This window comes from Moschus berezovskii, chromosome 21 (genome assembly GCF_049115385.1).
Source record: "Moschus berezovskii isolate FMDL1 chromosome 21, NW_MosBer_1.0, whole genome shotgun sequence".
NCBI classification, from domain to species: domain Eukaryota; kingdom Metazoa; phylum Chordata; class Mammalia; order Artiodactyla; family Moschidae; genus Moschus; species Moschus berezovskii.
The window spans coordinates 63,952,859-63,972,666 of NC_142480.1; the positions used below are offsets into that span (position 1 = coordinate 63,952,859).

At 43.9% G+C, this 19,808-nt stretch overlaps 1 protein-coding gene across 1 annotated transcript in view; it reads right to left on the minus strand.

Annotated features, from left to right (window-relative positions):
• ADAMTS17 (ADAM metallopeptidase with thrombospondin type 1 motif 17) overlaps window positions 1-19,808 on the minus strand; it is a 401,986-nt gene that overhangs the window by 277,338 nt on the left and 104,840 nt on the right. The window contains exon 7 of the mRNA XM_055417694.2: window positions 12,415-12,458. Coding sequence (XP_055273669.2) covers window positions 12,415-12,458 — 44 coding nt within the window. The remainder of the gene's footprint in view (window positions 1-12,414; window positions 12,459-19,808) is intronic.

The following is a 19,808-nucleotide window of genomic DNA, read 5'->3' on the forward strand; positions in this document are numbered from 1 at the left end:
ACTGAAGTGACTTAGCAGCAGCAGCAGCAGCTGCACTTCTTGGACCTGACTATTTCCTTTCCCATGTTAGAGAAATTTTCAACTATAATCTCTTCAAAAAATTTCTCAGATCCTTTCTTTTACTTTTCTTCTCTGGAACCCCTATAATTTGAATTTAATATCATCATACATTTAATATCATCCCAGAGGTCTCTGGGACCATCGTCAATTCTTTTTTCTTTATTCTGCTCTTCAGCAGTTATTTTCACTGTTCTCTCTTCCATCTCGCATATCCATTTTCTGTCTCAGTTATTCTGCTATGCTTCCAGGGTATTTTTAATTTCAGTAATTGTGTTGCTTGTCTCTGTTTATTCTTTATTTCTTCTAGCTCCTTGTTAAGTGTGTTAACTGACTCTTGCATTCTGTTCTATTTTTGAGGTTTTAGGTAATCTTTACTACCATTACCCTGAATTCTTTTTCAAGTGGTTTGCCTATTTCTTCCTCGATTATTTGGTCTTGTGAGTTTTTACCTTGTTTCTTCATTTGCCCAATATTTCTCTGTTTTTTCACTCCAACCTACTGTGTTTGAGGTCCCCTTTCTCCAGGCTATAGGGTTGTAGTTCTTCTTCCTTTTGGTCTCTGCCCTCAGTGGGTGAGGTTGGCCCAGTGGTTTGTTTAGGCTTCATGTTGGGATGGACATTCTGGTCGGAGGAGGTGAATTTTTTCCCTCCAGTTGGAGGGCTGTGTGAGGTGGTATGTTTAGGGGTGTCTGTGGGAAGCCTGTCTGCAGATGCTTAGGTTTGGGTGTATCTTGCTTGTTGTTCCAGTGAAGCATCCTATACTGAGCGCTGCTGGCAGTTGGGTGATGCTGGGTCTTGGATACAGCTGGAGACTTTGTAGGAGTTATCACTAATTAATACTGCCTGGGATCATGAGTTTTCTGGCAATTTAGTGCCCTGAACTCAGCACTCCCACCCCAGAGGCTCAGGCCCTATCACTGGCCAAGGAACTGAGATCCCACAAACTGTTTGTTATGGCATTAAAGCTGATTAAAACAAACACAGTAAAACAAAAAATAAACACAAAAATTTTTTAATTTCCAGAAACAAATGACAATGAAAACACAATGACTCAAAACCTACGGGATGCAACAAAAGCAGTTCTAAGAGGGAAATTTATAGCAATACAATCCTATCTCAAGACACAAGAAAAACCACAAAATACACAACCTAATTTTACCCTAAAATAACAGGAAAAAGAACCAAAAACTCCCAAAGCTACTATGAGGATAGAAATCATAAAGATCAGAACAGAAATAAACACAAAAGATATGAAGGAGAAAAAAGTGAAGATTAATAAAACTAAAAGCTGGTTGTTTAAGATAAAGTTATAGATCATTAGCCAGACTTATCAAGAAAAAAAGGGAGAAGACTCAAATCAACAAAATTAGAAATGAAAAAGGAGAGGTTACAACAGACAATGCAGAAATACAAAGACTCCTAAGAGACCATTATGAGCAACTATATGCCAATAAAAAGACAACCTGGAAGAAATGGACAGATTCTTAGAAAACTTCAACCTTCCAAAACTGAACCAGGAAGAAACAGACATTACGAACAAGTCAATCATAAGCACTGAAATTGAATTTGTGATCAAAAATCTCCAAAAAACAAAAGCCTTGGAGCAGATACCTTCAAGGTGAATTCTATCAAATGTTTAGAGAGAAGCAAATGCCTATCCTTCTCAAACTTTTCCAAAAAAATGAAGGGGAAGGAACACTTTCAAACTTATTCTATGAGGTCACCATCACCCTGATACCAAAAACAAAGACATCACAAAAAAAGAAAACTACAGGCCAATTTCACTGATGAACACAGATGGAAAAATTCTCAACAAAATTCTAGCAAAGAGAATCCAACAACACATTATAAGAACCATACACCATGATCAAGTTGGGTTGTCCAAGAGATGCAAGAATTCTTCAATATCTGCAAATCAATCAATGTGATACACCATATTAACATATTTAAATATAAAAGTCATATGATAATCACAATAGATGCAGAAAAAGCTTTTGACAAAATTTAGCACCCATGTATGATAAAAATTCTTCAGAATGGGCATAGATAAATACAATACATTAAAGGCCATATTTAATAAACTCACAACAAACATTATTCTCAATGGTGGAAAACAAAGTATTTCCTCTAAGATCAGGAAAAAGACAAAACTGCCCACTCTCATCACTATAATTCAACATAGTTTTGGAAGTCCTAGTCATGGCAATCAGAGAAGGAAAAGAAATAAAAGGAATCCAGACTGGAAAAGAAGTAAAGCTCTCACCATTTGCAGATAACATGATACTATGCAAAGAAAACCCTAAGGATACTATCAGAAAATTACTAGAGCTAATCAGTGAATTGCCATGGATAGAACCTCTACAGCAACGTTGAATAAAAATAGCAGGAAGCAATATTCTTTTTTTGTTCCCAGTCCTATGAGGAAAGGATCCCCTGGAAAAGAGAACTATCCATTCCAATATCCTTGCCTGGAGAATTCCATGGACAAATGGGCATGATGGGCTACAGTCCATGGGATAGCAAGGAGTTGGACATGACTGGGCGACTAAGCAGACACACAGACAATCAGTGAATTTAGTAAAGTCACAGGATACAAAATCAATACACAGAAACCTCTTTCATTCCTATACATTAACAATGAAAAATCATAAAGAAAATTAAGGAATCAATCCCATATACCACTGCAACAAAAAGAAAAAAAATCTATGAATAAAATTACCTAAGGAGACAAAAGAGCTGTATACAGAAAACTAAAAGACACTGATGAAAGAAATCAAAGCTGACACAAACAGATGGAGAGATATACCATGTTCTTGAATTGGAAGAAACTACACTATGAAAATGACCATACTACTCAAAGCAATCTACATATTCTAAGCAATCCCTATCAAATTACCAATGGCATTTTTCACAGAACTAGAACAAAAAAATTCACAATTTTTATGAAAACACAAAAGACCCCGAATATGCAAACAATCTTGAGAAAAAAGAACAGAGTTGGAAAAATCAACCTTCCTGATTTTACACTATACTACAAAGCTATAGTCAATAAGACAGTATGGTACTGGCACAAAAACAGAAATATAGACAAATGGAACAAGATAGAAAGGCCAGAGATAAACCTGTGCACCTACAGGTACCTCATCTTTGACAGAGGAGGCAAGAATATACATACAATGGAGAAAAGAGTCTCTTCAATAAGCGGTGCTAGGAAAACAGGACTACTGTGTGTAAAAGGATGAAATTAGAATACTTTCTAATACCATACACAAAGATAAACTCAAAAAGAACTAAAAACCTACATGGAAGACCAGAGACCATCAAAATCTTAGAGGAAAACATATGCAGGACACTCTTTGACATAAATCACAGCAAGATCCTGTGACCCACCATCCAGGGTACAGATAAAATAATAAAAACAAAATAAACAAGTGGGACCTAATTAAACTTAAAAGTTTTGCACAGCAAAGGAAACTATCAGTTCAGCTCAGTCGCTCAGTCGTGCCTGACTCTTTATGACCCCATGGACTGCAGCACGCCAAGCTTCCCTGTTCATCACCAACTCCAGAAGCCTACTCAAACTCATGTCCATTGAGTCGGTGATGCCATCCAACCATCTCATCCTCTGTCATCCCCTTCTCCTTCCATCTTCAATCTTTCCCAGAATTAGGGTTTTTTCCAGTGAGTCAATTCTCCGCATCAGATGGCCAAAGTATTGGAGTATCAGCTTCAGCATCAGTCCTTTCAATGAATATTCAGGACTGATTTCCTATAGGATAGACTGGTTGGATCTCTGTGCAGTCCAAGGGACTCTCAAGAATCTTCTCCAGCACCACAGTTCAAAAACATCAGTTCTTCGACACTCAGCCTTCTTTATGGGCCAACTCTCACAACCATACATGACTACTGGAAAAACCATAGCTTTGACTAGATGGACCTTTGTTGGCAAAGTAATACTTCTATATTTTTAATATGCTGTCTAGGTTGGTCATAGCTTTTCTTCCAAGTAGCAAGCTTCTTTTAATTTCATGGCTGCAGTCACCATATGCAGTGATTTTGGAGCCCAAGAAAATAAAGTCTGTCACTGTTTCCATTGTTTCCTCATCTATTTATCATGAAGTGATGGGACTGGATGCTATGATCTTTGTTTTTTGAATGCTGAGTTTTAAGCCAACTTTTTCATTCTCCTCTTTGGCTTTCATCAAGAGCTCTTTAGTTCCTCTTCCCTTTCATCCATAAGGGTGGTATCATCTGCATATCTGAGGTTATTGATCTTTCTCACTGCAATCTTGATACCAGCTTGTGCTTCATCCAACCTGGCACTTTGCATGATGTACTCTGCATATAAGTTAAATAAGTGAGGCAAGCTGTCCAACTCTGCGACCCCATGAAATATAGTCCATGGAATTCTTCAGGCCAGAATACTGGAGTGGACAGTCTTTTCCTTCTCCAGGGGATCTTCCCAACACAGGGTTCAAACCCAGGTCTCCCGCAATGCAGGCAGATTCTTTTTCAGCTGAGTCACAGGGAAGCTCAAGAATACTGGAGTGGGTAGCCTATCCCTTCTCCAGCAGATCTTCTTGACTCAGGAATCAAGCCAGTGTCTTCTGCATTGCAGGTGGATTCTTTACCAACTGAGCTATCAGGGAAGTCCAAGGTGAAAGTCATTCAGTTGTGTCTGACTCTTTGTGATCCATTAGACTGTACAGTTCATAGAATTTGGAATTCTAAGCAAAAGGTGACTATACAGCCTTGACATACTCCTTTCCCAATTTGGAACCAGTCTGTTGTTCCATGTCCAGATCTATCTGCTGCTTCTTGACCTGAATACAGATTTCTCAGGAGGCAGGTAAGGTGGTCTGGTATTCCCATCACCTTCTTCCAACAACATAAGAGACAACTCTATACATGGACACCATCAGATGGTCAATACCAAAATTAGATTGATTCTATTATTTGTAGCTGAAGATGGATAAGCTCTAAACAGTCAGAAAATATAAGACCAGCAGCTGACTGTGGCTCAGATTATGAACTCTCTTATTGCAAAATTCAGACTTAAATTGAAGAAAGTAGGGAAAACCACTAGACCATTCAGGTATGACCTAAATCAAATCCCTTATGATTATACAGTGGAAGTAACAAGATTCAAGGGATTACATGTGATAGATAGAGTGCCCAAAGAACTATGGACGGAGGTTTGTAACACTGTACAGGAGGTGGTGTTCAAAACCATCCCAAGAAGTGGAAATGCAAAAAGGCAAAATGGTTGTCTGAGGAGGCCTTACAAATAGCTGAGAAGAGGAGAGAAGTGAAAAGCAAAGGGAAAAAGGAAAGATATATCCATCTGAATACAGAGTTCCAAAGAATAGCAAGGAGAGATAAGAAAGCCTTCCTAGGTGATCAATGCAAAGAATAGAGGAAAACAATAGAATGGGAAAAACTAGAGATCTCTTCAAGAAAATTAGAGATACCAAAGGAACATTTCATGCAAAGATGGGCACAATAAAGGACAAAAATGTTATGGACCTAACAGAAGCAGAAGATATTAAGAAGAAGTGGAAAGAATACATAGAACTATTAAAAAAAAAAATCTTCATGACCCAGATAACCATGATGGTGTGATCACTCACCCAGAGCCAGACATCCTGGAGTCAAGTGGACCTAAGGAAACATCACTAGGAACAAAGCTACTGGAGGTGATGGAATTCCAGCTGACCTAATTTAAATCCTAAAAGATGACGCTGTGAAAAGTGCTGCACTCAATAGGCCAGCAAATTTGGAAAACTCAGCAGTGGCCACAGGACTGCAAAAGATCAGTTTTCATTCTAATCCCAAAGAATGGCAATACCAAATAATGTTCCAACTACCACACAATTGTACTGATCTCACACACTAGCAATAATGCTCACAATTCTCCAATCAGGGCTTCAACAGTACAAGAACCAAGAACTTCCCAGATGTGCAAGCTGAATTTAGAAAAGGCAGGGGAACCAGAGATCAAAATGCCAACATCTGTTGGATTATAGAAAAATCAAGAGAATTTCAGAAAAACATCTACTTCTGCTTCATTGACTATGCCAAAGCCTTTGCCTGTGTGTATCACAATAAAGTGTGGAAAATTCTTAAAGGAAACTATGAACAAGGTGCAAAGACAGTCCTCAGAATGGTAGAAAATAATAGCAAATGAAATAACTGACAAACGATTAATTTACAAAATACACAAGCAGCTCATGCAACTCAATACCAGAAATATAAACAGCCCAATCAAAAAGTGGGCCAAAGACCTAAACAGACATTTCTCCAAAGAATACATACAGATGACTAATAAACACATGAAAAGATGCTCAACGTCACTCATTATGAGAGAAATGCAAATCCAAACTACAATGAGATGTAACCTCACACCAGTCAGAATGGCCATCATCGAAAAGTCTACAAACAGTAAATGCTGGGAGGGTGTGGAGAAAATCTTCTTGCACTGTTGGTGGGAATATAAATTGATACAGCCACTATGGAGAACAGTATGGAGATTCCTTAAAAATCTAGGAATTAAACTATCATATGACCCAACAATCCCACTACTAGGCATATACCCTGAGAAAATCATAACTGAAAAAGACACATGTACCCCAATGCTCACTGTAGCAGTATTTACAATAGCTAGGACATGAAATCAACCTAGATGTCCATCGACACATGAATGGATAAAGAAGTTTTGGTACATATACATGATGGAATATTACTCAGCTATAAAAAGGACCACATTTGAGTCAGTTCTAATGAATTGGACAAACCTTGAGCATATGATTCAGAATGAAATAAGTCAGAAAGAGAAAAACAAATATCATATATTAATGCATATACCTGGACTCTAGAAAGATGGAACTGATAAACCCATTTGCAGGGCAGCAATGGAGATGCACACATACAGAACAGACTTGTGGACACCGCAGGCAAAGGAGAATGTGAGATGAATTGAAAGCATTCCATGGAAACATATATATTACCATATGAAAAATAGATAGCCAGACAGAATTTTCTATATGATACAATGAGCGCAAACTAGTGCTCTTTGACAACTTAGAGTGGTGGGATGGATTGGGAGGTGGAAGGGAGGTTCAAGAGGGAGTGGACATATTTATACCTGTGGTTGGTTCATATTGTTGTATGGCAAAAACCCACACATTATTGTAAAGTAATTATCCTCCAATTAAAAGTAGATAAATTTTTTTTAAAAAAGATGCGTCTGGTCAGCCAGGCTGTGGAGAGACATGGCCGATCATGCCTGGACCACAGAGAGGCCTGGGGGTCTGGGAGGAGGAGAGCAAAGGATCAGCACGGCCTTCAGAGATCTCCTGGGCCCATGACCCTGCACTTCCCGGTACCCTCTTCTCACCTAGGAGCCCTCAGCATCAGGATGGTGGCAGGCAAGCAGATCTTGGAGGATGAAGCAGCTCAACAGAGGAAAGGCCACCCTCCACAAAGGCAAGTCTGAAATATGCCCAGTAGGGACCACAGTGTGGTGGCAGCTGCTTCTGTTAGAGAAGAAGCCTGCTTTCCCAATCCTCCTGCCTCAAGAGTTTTTTCCTTGTGTGTGTCTTCCCCCAAGCTGGAGGTGAGTGGGACCCTTAGGTATCTTCCCTTCCCTCCCACAGTAGGCTAACAGGGTGGGAGTGTCTATCTGGCGTGATTATTTAAAAGTGTGTCCACTTGTATGCTCAGTCAAGCTCCTGGCCAATGTGGAGCAGCCTGGTGTGGCCTCGCCCCCGCAGGAGTCAGGACTGCCTTAGAGTCGGGGTCAGGGAAGCGCCCTCGCCTGTGTCAGCAGGAACCCTGCAATGTGCACAAAGGACATGTCAGTGTCTCGGGCTTCAGTCTTTACTAAGAGCTCAGAGTGCAGAGAACACGGTCACCCTTCGCTGTCAGCACCACCCTTCCTTGGTAAAGCACCCTCTCGGTACACCCCCAGTACACGCACGCGTCGTGGACGTGCCTGTGTCTCCCCTGTGTCTCCCCGAAGGGCCAGAGCCGCCCTCGCCCCCACGCAGGTCAGGGTAGAGAGAGGCAGTCACGTGATCGAGGGCAGGCCTCAGAGGCGGCGACATGGTGGCTGAGGGGGCAGAGAGGGCCGTTCCCCACAGCCCGGCCACCAACCTCTGCCCCGGCCTCACCCTGCGGGGCCCCCTCAGGTGCTAGCTATGTTCCAACCTGGTCCTCTAGTCTCAGCCAGTCCCACTTCTGACAGGTGCCCTTTCTGCTTGTCTCCACAGTCAGGAATCCTGTCTGGGGAGCTGAGCTAATGCAGACTGAGCAGTGTAGAGGGAGGTACTATTCATGGAACCCCGAACTCCACTCGGTACCTCAGAGATTCTTCAAATGAATCATGCAAATTTAACTTCGAAGTTTAAACTATTTTTAAATTAAACTGTTAAGGAACAGGGATTTAAACATTTATAACAGTAGGTTCCCTTTGGGGGAACACCTCCAGAGGACTTGAGGGAAGCATTAGGGAACCTTCTGGGGGCTGAGAACATTCCATATCTTGTTATGAGTATTGCTCTGAGAGAACAGGGATATGATTACAACGATGTGGGTGTGCTTAATGCCACTGAACTATCCACTAAAAAATGGTCAGGATAGTAAATTTTATGTTATATATATATATATACTACCACAATTTTAAAAAATAGATTAAAACTGAACTCAAAACACTCCTTTAAAATTATTTCAATAAATAGATAAACTAGAAAACAAGTATAGGCATCGATGTTTTAAATCCATCAAGATTTGTACTCTTTACTTCCTGTAAGTTATATCCTAAATAAAACAACAAAGCAAACAAAAATACTACTATATACCAAATATAAAATGTTAATAAACCCCAAGCTTCCCCAGTTTCTCAAGGTACTAGACTATTTCACTTTCTAAAGGACTCAGGACAGCCCCTCCTACTACAGCTGGATTCTGAGATTTGAGGCAGCTGCTCAAAATCTCCTGGCATTGGAAACGGCATATCTATGTGATTCAGATTATTTTTCCATTCTGTGGGATGCTGGAATGACAAAATCACAGTGACAGATTACGGATAAGTAGTAGCCAGGATTAGGGAAAGACAGGGAAGGAAAGGGTGATTCACGGCAGCCTAAGGGAACAGCTTGGAAGGGACGAACCAGTTTTGCTCTTGATCGTTGAGGTGGATGGACGAATTTACACATGATAAAATGTCATGGAACAACAGGTAAAAACAAATCCCAAAATGAATGAATGCAAAAATCAGTGAAACCTGAACAAGATCTGTAGTCTAGTTCACTGCATCGTGCCAATCAGTTTCCTGGTTTTGGAAACCCACTATAGTTACGTAAGATGTCACTGTAAGAAGCCGAATGATTGACAAGAGACTTTTCTGTACTATTTTGACAACTTAAAGAACTTCTATAACTATTTAAAAATATGAAGGTAAAAAAATATAGAAGTAAACTGGATTAGACTGCTGTGAGACTTCCATAAGCTCCGTGTTCAAATTATTATTTTCATCAAATGCACCCATTATTCTTACTGGCTAACTTGAAACAAGTAAATTGTTTAGAATATTAGAATAAATGTATACTAATAAACACCATGTGGGTTTTGTGACTGTTTATAAAGAAACTGACAGTATGTGGCTAAGTGTCAAATGAGGAACATTATGGATTGCACTGTTTCCTCCCCAAAACCGTAAGTTGAAGCCACAATTCTCAGCATGGAGATATTTGGGGACAGGGACTTTGAAGAGGTAATTCAGTTTAAGTAAGGTCATCAGAGTGGGGCTCTGATCGAATATAAGTGGTGTCCTTATAAAAAGAGGAGGTTGGGATACAGGCATACACAGAAAGAAGACACAAGCAGAAGACAGCCATCTGCAAGCCAAGCAGAGAGGCTCCAGGAGAGATCGACCCTGTGGATGTTCTCATTGTGAACTTCCAGCCTCCAGAACTGTGAGACAATAACTGTGTTTAAGACCCCCAGTCATGATATTTTGCTGTAACTGCCTGGCAGATGAATATAGGTCACACAGGGATGTGGTTTAGATGAGGGAAGGATGCATGAGAGAGCCAGCTGCTGTGCAGATATGAAAGTGATATATTAGCCGACTCTAAATGACATGAAAGAAAACCATTTCATCAGACGCACACCACTCAAAAATACTGGCGTCCATTCATTTGCATTCAATTTTATTCCTTCATTCAGTTAACAGTGGTGACCCAGCCCCTCAAGCCCTGCTAAAGGACACAACACACGGGTTAGAGCTGTCAGAGCCGACTTGTGAACACTGGGACAGAGGAGACAGTCCTCCCGAAAGCATATGCTTTGGCAGTCCTGGCACGGGACAGCCAGAGGTGGACATACCCCAGTCCTCTACAGTCCCAATCAGACTCAGATGGGCATCGGCTAATCCTCTGTTGAAGCCTACTTCACGTTGCATTTGTCTAGTAATTCCATTATGGAGACAGCGCCCAAATAACAAAGTATGGATTGGTTAGTTGGTTTTTAACACTTAGTTCTCAAACTTTAGAGGATTGATAAAGTATGATATAAAAAATCATTTTTAAATTCTCAAATGCGACATGAATGCTAGCTACCATTCTTCAAGATTTGGAAAGACCTTATAAGTGGCCTTGTCCAAAGTGACCATTTTATGGATTATGGAGATTTACTACGGGCTTCCCTTGTGGCTCAGCTGGTAAAGAATCCGCCCGCAATGCAGGAGACCTGGGTTCGATCCCTGGCTTGGGAAGATCCCCTGGAAAAGGAAATGGCAACCCACTCCAGTATTCTTGCCTGGAGAATTCCATGGACAGAGGTACAGTCCAGGGGGTCACAAAGAGTCAGGCCTAGAAAACCTCACAGACAGAGGAGCCTGGTAGGCTATAGTTCATGGGGTCACAAAGAGTAGGACATGACTGAGCGACTTCACTTCATTGAAGGTCACCCAGCTTGAATGTGGCAGAGCCAGAGCAAAGGCTCAGGATTACCTGCTAGCAGGACCCAATGGGAAGCACAGGTTTGTAACATCTGCTGCTGCTGCTAAGTCGCTTCAGTCGTGTCTGACTCTGTGCAACCCCATAGACGGCAGCCCATCAGGCTCCCCCGTCCCTGGGATTCTCCAGGCAAGAACACTGGAGTGGGTTGCCATTTCCTTCTCCAATGCATGAAAGTGAAAAGTGAAAGTGAAGTCGCTCAGTCGTGTCTGACTCTTAGTGACCCCATGGACTGCAGCCCACCAGGCTCCTCCATCCATGGGATTTTCCAGGCAAGAGTGCTGGAGTGGGGTGCCATTGCCTTCTCCATGTAACATCTGAATTCCACAATAATAGATATATTCAATTCTGTACCATTTTCCTTCACTTTTCCTATAATTCAGTTCTAAACTGTACTTTTGATGGCGCAATATTTCAACCTCCTAGGGCTTTCCTGGTGGCTCAGAGGTTAGAGTGTCTGCCTCCAATGCGGGAGACCCGGGTTCAATCCCTGGGTTGGGAAGATCCCCTGGAGAAGGAAATGGTAACCCACTCCAGTACTCTTGCCTGGAGAATCCCATGGACAGAGAAGCCTGGTAGGCTATAGTCCATGGGGTCACAAAGAGTCGGACATGACTGAGTGACTTCACTTCAGGGAATTGAAGTTTGTGCTACAGCAGACAAAACTGGCAACCCTCTTGGTATTCCCCCTTAACTAAGTACTCTATTCCTGCATCCAAAGACCGGTTCAAATTCGAAATCTATGAAAGGTCTAGAGCAAGCCAGACATAACTGGGGACAGGAGAGAAAGAAAACAGCAAGTGAAGGGGAAAGTGGGGAAGGTGGTACAGGCTGAAGGTGGGAGAGGGAAACCGTGTTTTCCTGCGTTACATGTCAGCATCGCTACCGTTCGACCAGAAAGCGATGGGCCTGGAGCCAAGGCTGGGGTAACACACCAGGCCCACAACCCTGCAGTCACATCTCACCTCTTAGGACACTGGTGAAGCTTCTGTCTCAGGACAATCATGTAATTCAGTGAGGTCCCCCTCCTCACTGGTGATCAAGAGGCTCAGCCAAGTGCAATCCGACTACAGTCACCTCAGGGCGGCCTGGGGGCTCCTACCCTGGGTTGCACTTTTCATTTCTTCCTTATTACCTTTGTCTAGATGACTTCTGCCATAAGAAATTGCAAAACTTTTTAGGAAAGAAGAAAAGTAAAATCAAAGACCAAATTTACCAAAAAAAGAGGTAACAGAAAAGGCAGAGCTTCTCTAAGGATAGCACTTTCAGACTGGAAGGGTTATCATGTCTCCACATTATCAGAGAGTACAGAGTTATTATTTTAACTCTAAACTTACCAACGGTGTCACAAGGTTCATCTTTGTGTACGCAGAAATCTGTCCTAAAAAAATTTTTAAAAAGACATAGTCAGATGTATGCAGTACCTCCAAGAATGGGAGAAGAAAACATGTCAATTAATTTTGATTACTTGTCTTGCCAATAACAAAGTTATATATTTGTCATGAATTATAATGAAAAATAATAACTAGCAGTGTTGCTTTTTTTGCCAAGATTAACCACATTTCCAACTGATAGGCCCAGTAACCCCACATAAGACCCTCTTCTCATAACTTAACTATTCCACACATAACACTTAGTTGCTGGAAAGACTCCATCCAATGATGGAAGTTGCAGAAGAAGATGCTTACCAAGTCATCTATCAGAGACAACTATTTGTCAGTATCATCACACTATAGTGACTCCCTAAGTTACTCTACTTGGGCAGGAACTAGTTTTATATGCTTGAATGACCATATATCACTTACATGCTGCTGCTGCTGCTAAGTCACTTCAGTCGTGTCCGACTCTGTGTGACCCCATAGACGGAAGCCCACCAGGCTCCCCTGTCCCTGGGATTCTCCAGGCAAGAACACTGGAGTGGGTTGCCATTTCCTTCTCCAATGTGTGAAAGTGAAAAGTGAAAGTGAAAGTGAAGTCATGTCCAACCCTTAGCGACCCCACAGACTACAGCCTACCAGGCTCCTCCATCCATGGGATTTTCTAGGCAAGAGTACTGGAGTGGCTTGCCATGAACACAACAAAAAAGTCATTTCTAAAAGTTATATTTTGGGACTTCCCAGGTGGTTCAGATGGTAAAGAATATGCCTGCAATGCAGGAGAACCAGGTTAGATCCCTGGGTTGGGAAGATCCCCTAGAGAAGGGAATGGCAACCCCCTCCAGTATCCTTGCCTGGAGAATCCCATGGACAGAGGAGCCTGGGGGGCTACAGTCCATGGGGTCACAATAAGTTGCACACGACTGAGCTGCTAACACACTGGGGGTCCAGTGGCTAAGACTCCACATTCCCAATGCAGGGGGCTGGGGTTCAATCCCTGGTCAGGGAACTAAGATCCCACATGCTGTGTGGCACAAACAAACAAAAAGTTATGTTCTTTAAAGCTCCCTAGGATCTCCCAGGTGCATGGCTGTGGACAGATGAAACGGCAAAGATGCTCAAAATCTGGTACAGCCCTGGTTCTGCAGGTACAAGGGGCTCCGTCTGGACCTTTCTCTCTGCCCATAAATGCCCACAGGTGGAAGCTAGCCCGAGCATGGCTGAGGAGGTGTCTTGCCCAAGACTCAGTGAGAACAGCAGTGCCTGGCCCCGTGCTCATCCTCCCACAGGGACCTGCGGGAGCCGGGAGAAATCACCCCCTCATCCACTCCAGTAAAGCTTCAGGCTGAAACGCGCTGTAAGGCGCCTCTTCTCATTTGACTTAAAAAAAATTATCTGGGAAGAAAACCAGGGCCAGCCTGACGACGCGGGCACTAAGCAACGCTGAGAACGAAAGTGGCAGCCCTGCATGGGCTGTACACCGCCTTCCCTTTCTGACAGTCCACCCCACTTTGGCATTCAATGTCCTCACTTCCTCTCCCACCTTCTATAAAAAAAATCTATTCTCAGGGAAGGGATCTCCCACTCACACTGGGCGATGACAAGAAGGCAATGTAATACCATCAGCTTTCCTTTTCCCTCTGCTCAAACCCACAGCACATCCTGTCCCATTTGTCTCCATAAGGTAACCTGGGCTTTCCAGGTGGTGCAGCGGTGAAGAGTCCGCCTGTCAATGCAGGAGATTCAAGAGACACAGCTTCAATCCCTGCGTCGGGAAGATCCCCTGGAGGAGGAAATGGCAACCCGCTCCAGTATTCTTGCCTGGAAAATCCCATGGACAGAGGAGTCTGGCAGGCTACAGTTCATGGGGTCACAAAGAGTCAGACTCAACTGAATGACTGAGCACGGAACAGAACAATGTAACACATGCCTAACACCTCTCAGCAATATGTGGCTGCCCACATGAACGGAGCAAAACTTGCATGATCCCAGCACAAGCCCTTCTTCAGGCTGGACTGAACGCTGTCAAAGATTCTACCTACCCACTAGACTGCAGAGTCCAGATCTGAAGGCGTGAAGATTCTGAGATACGGAATACCCTGGTTGAGGCTACTGCCTCAGGCCTGCCAGGCACCCTAGACGTCCTGCAAGCCCAGAGGAAGGGGCAGCCAGCAGGGTGCGGCAGCTTGGAGGGGTGGCCCTGAAGCTGGGCATGGACAGCGGGAGGGAACTGGGCCAGGGCCCTCGGCAAACCACCTGAGTGCTGCTGACTGCACTTCTAATTTTTCACAGTAAACATATATTTTGGTAATCAATTTTTAAAACGGTTTTAACAAAGGATAAAAGGAAGCCTTGAAGACCCCCATGCTTTTCACAACCCCCTCCAAAACCAAGGGAGCCTCCATGGAAATGGAGATGGAATAACCATAGGAAAACAAAGACGTGCCTTGATTTTTTTCTGTCAAAGATGACTTTCAGAAGACTAATTACAGGGGATAGAGGGTGGCAAGGAAGATGCAGAGGCAGAGAGGAAACCAAATGAAATTAGGGACATAAATGTATTCACTGGCCTTGTATTTAACTGCCCAACTCACCTCCCTTGACCTGACACTCCCCACTGGAATGTGTGAGCATGTCACTCACACAAACTCACACACCAGACTGGCCTGAGACCTCTCTCCAGGGTTTCCCAGAGCAAGCAACTGAAAGTGTCATCCCATTGCCTCACTCGAGCAAGGGGAGAAAGGCTGTGTGGCCATTAGTCTCATAGGAGAGAACTGAACAGGCTGACAGGGCTGCGGAGGGAACTGGCTGCACCTCCTCCTGTCTGTCTCTCTGGCCAGCTTGCGGGAAGACGCTTAAAGGGCATGGTCTATCCTCTCATTCCGGCTTGCCTGTAGGGAAATGGGTGGTCCCAAGTAATGGACCCTGCGGCATCCACCGCTGCTTTTCCCGAGGAGGTGGGTTCATAGGGGGCCAAGTTCAATTAGAGGCCTGCTTTGAAATGGTCACCAAAATCTGCATCTTCTCTCCCCTTCCTGTTCAAGTCCTTTCTCAGAAAAGGAAAGTAAAGCCATCCACCTGCAGGGGCAGCTTCATCTCTAGGTTCTCTGGCTCCTACAAGCCAGACCCACAAATAGGGGCTGCAGGAGTCAACAGAGAAATGGAAAAGAAAAAATAAAAAAGCGAGGGTCCCAGTGTAGCTGTCCAGTCTTTACATCTGCTCACATTCATAGTCCACTGTTTCTACCCCAAGAAAAGAAAGGCTACCTGCATCTACAGGCCAGAGCGGGCTCCACGGATGTGTGAGCTGTACCATCACACAGGCCCCTCACCCAGAAGCCTCCCATCCCACAACCTGCTTTAACACTCTGCTCTCAATGTCTTGAAATTCTTAATAATTTTTTAACATGGGGTCCCACGCTTTCATTCTGCACTAGGCACAAGTTACATAGCTAATTCTGTACATCACCTATTGCCTGGCATTCAGTTGGAGTTTAATAAATACTGACTCCTTTACTAAACGACTGGCATACATTTCCAGGCCACTTTCAACGTGCCTTATCAGCTCCCTGGTGGCCTCATCTCTCCCCAGTGTTTAAAAATGTAAAGTCACAGGTACCCACTGATCTCTCCCATGAGCAAGACCAAAGGCTGAGAGAAAACCACCCCTGGGCCTGGGAAGGGACTGGGTGGAGTCACATAGGAAGAGAAAGTGGAGGGGCAGCTGGCCATGTCCCAGTGGTCACACTCCAGGCTGGCCACGCATGTCCCTACAGCTATTTTCCAGGAGCACAGACCTGGGTCTCGGGGGTAAAACTCCTGGCTTTGTGGAGGAGATGTGGAGCCAAAGGTGAGGCCACAGCAGGTGTGAAGCCCCCCGAGGCCCGGTATGTGCGGGTCCCGCCTGGCCCCCAGGCTCAGTCAATCGAGAGGTCCTTGCTGGCCCCACACGGCTGCAGCTGCCGAAGACACAGCACCCGCCACTCCTGTCTCAGCAGCTTCTGCTTGACATGACGTCACACTCCCTTCTCAGCGGCTGGCCATCTGTACGGTTGGTGGGCGTCCAGGAAGACACACTCTCGGGCTCAGCCACAGCCCAGATGGAACACAAAAGGAGAAGAAACCACACTGGCCAGCCCCAGGACTTGAGGATGCCGGCCCCTGAATACGGCCAGCCTGCACGGCCTCCAGTTAGACCCTCAGTGCAGATTACTCTGGGGGGAAGGACCACTGGTCCAGAGCGGCAGCTGACTCGCACTCAACTTCCCTGTGAAGATGTCAGCCCATCAGTATCCCAGCCCAGGGAACCGCAGCTCACAGCCTTTGATTTCTAAACGGTGCGTCTCAGTCCCATGGGCTTCCAGCCCTGGCTCTGTGGCTGCCACCCTGTCCTCGTAGGAGGGCTTCAGTGTAACGTCTCTGAGGACCTAGGAGACGGACAGCACCATTGGTTTAGTCCAGCGGCCCCACAGAAGCGAGAGGGACCAAGATTGCTTCGGAAAGGAGAGAGACAACGCCGGCAGGGCAGAGGCCTCTGAGTCTCTTCTGCCTGCCACTCTTTTGCCTTCCCAGGCTACCAGACATCTTCCTCGCCGGCACTCACAACCCGTCTGAAATCAGGACCACCCCCTCTAATGTGCTTAGTTAGAAAAGAACATTTTAAAAGATTTTTACTGTCATAAAATAAGTTCTGCAACAGTAAAACTTACCATCTTACCTATTTTTAAGTATACAGTTCTGCAGTGTCAGGTATATTCACATTGTTCTGCAACATCTCCAGAAATCTTGGAAGAGTGAAATTCTATATCCATTAAACACCTCCCTATTCCATTCTCCCTGCAGCTCCTGGCCACTAACTATTTCTGTCTAAATGAATTTAACTTTTCTAGGTATGTCATACAAGTGGGATCACAAAGGATTGTCCTCTTATGACTGGCTTATTTCACTCAGCAAAATATCCTCCAGGTTCATCTATGTGGTAACCAGTGTTAGAATTTCCTTCCTTCTTAAGACGGAATGATATTCCATTTGTTGGAATCCAAACACCAGACGCCACATTTTGTTTATCCATTTCTCCACTGATGGACACTTGGGCTGCTCCCACATTTTACTTATCGTTAGTAATGTTGTCATGAATAGAGGTGTATGAATGCTTCTTTAAAGCTCTGCTTTCAATGCTTTCAACGCTTTTAGAAGTGGAATTGCTAGATCATATGGTAGCTCCATTTTTAGTTTTTTGAGGAACTGCCATACTGTTTTCCACAGTGGCTGCACCATTTTACATTCCCACCAACAGGGCACAAGGGTTCCAACGCTTCCACATCCTCGCCAACACGTGTTCTGTTGTCTGGTGTTTTGTTTTAATAATAGGCATCCTAATGTGTGTGAGGTGCAAAGAAGAACATTTTTATGCAAAATATTTCCAGTATGGTAAGGAAGCTGTTGGGACACAGGAAAAAGAGAAAGGAGAGAGCTGAACAGGAAGCATTCAGGCTGAGGGTGCATTCGGTCTCCCTCGTGGCGTTTTGTAAAAAGGCTAATCCAGAAGCTTTGTCAACACTAACTCTGGTAACACCTATTGCCTCTGATAAAAAGGCTATTTGTTCCCAAACCAAAACCACTTGCAAGTATTTTCTCCCCCAGACAAGAAAGGAAACAGCAGGAAGGTGAATAACCAATACAGAGGAAATTCCCCTAGGTTATTTTTAACAAAAGACCAGAATTTATACATTTCATGTAGTATTTATACAAACCACTTTCAAAGTAATAAACCTGGAAGTTTAGCTGCGTATTCCCAAGGTGATATTATATAGAGCTCCTTTCTAGGAAAAGTTTTTACTCCTCATCGAATTATCATTTGGAAAATCAATCACATTAATTTATAGTCACATATAGACAAGGTTCCCAAGGAACCATGCCTGCTCCCCAAATCAAACCCACTCTCAAAGGCTGCAGCCATACGCTCAGTACAATCCTCAGTGCTTTACTGAGTGACCCAGCGGCTCCAAAAGCCATTTCAAAGAGCATGGAAGCCTCTGATTAGTGAGTGTGGGGGCCAGAGCTGCTGGAAGAGATGGCATCCAGGGGTTCCCATCACTGACAGGGGTGGGCAAACGCAGCTTAAAGCAAGTACAAGGTCATGCTCACCTTTGTCTTTGGTGCCTAGCAGACCACCAGCCACATACAGGCTACTGGAATTACTGAACAGACTTCTCAAATGTCCCATTATACATTTAATCACATCCTGTAGAAGCAGCAAGTGTTCTCATAAGGGATCAGTGTGCTACAGATCACACTTTAACCCTTTAGGGTTCACAACCGATGAATCATCTACAAGTGTGATTAGGTATCTCTTCGGTGTCTGGCGGTGGCAATGTGCATGTTCTAGATTTTTTGAGGAGAAGGCTAGTTAGCTATAATACCTGGTACCTGGTGCCTGAGGCTGACATCACAGAACACATCTGGCTACCTTCAGGACAACATCAAGCCAGCGGCTTGTACGTGGCCCAAGAGATGCAAACCGAGAGCCTTTCTGGCCTGAAAACCAAAGTCTTAAGCCAGATTTAACTCCCCTTAGAGGAGTAGGCTATCTTCATGCTAAAGATACAGTAAACTGTTCCCTTTCTCTGAACACAAAGAAAAAATAAAGCATATAATTTTGAAAGTAGTTTCTTAAAAAACAAAATCTTAAAACCAAGGTTGATACATTCATTCAAAAAGTAAAACGTTGTATTTTAATCTAATGGGTTAAATTGTCATAAATCATTTCCACATATTTTCTAAAAGGGGATTTTGGTGTGAACACATAATACATTTTATTTACATTACTGAGGTAAAACAATTAAGGAAAATCAGTGTTTCTAAGAGAGATTTGAGACATAGGAAAAAATTAAATAGCCACATCTATACCTACAGTGAGCTGAATTGTGTCCCCAAAAAGACATGTTCAAGTCCTAACCCGCGGTCCCAGGGAATGTGATCTTACTCGGAAAGAGAGTCACTGCAGCTGTAATCAAGTTAAGATGAGGCCACACTGCATCAGGCTGGGCCCCAACCCAGTGACCAGTGTCCTGACAAGAAGAGGGAAACGTGGACATGGGGAGAACACCACCGGACGACAGGGGAGAGACTGGAGAGATGCACCCATAAGACCGGGGATGCCCAGGACTGCAGCCGCCTCCACGAGCTAGGGAGGAGAGGGCTCTCCCTCCCGGCTTCAGAGAGCAAGGCCCTGCCCACACCTTGACTTCAGAGTCCTGGCCTCCGAAACTGTGAGAAAATACATTTCCGGTTCTTTGAAGCCACACATTCTGTGGCAGTTTGTTACTGCCCCCCTGCTGCTGCTGCTAAGT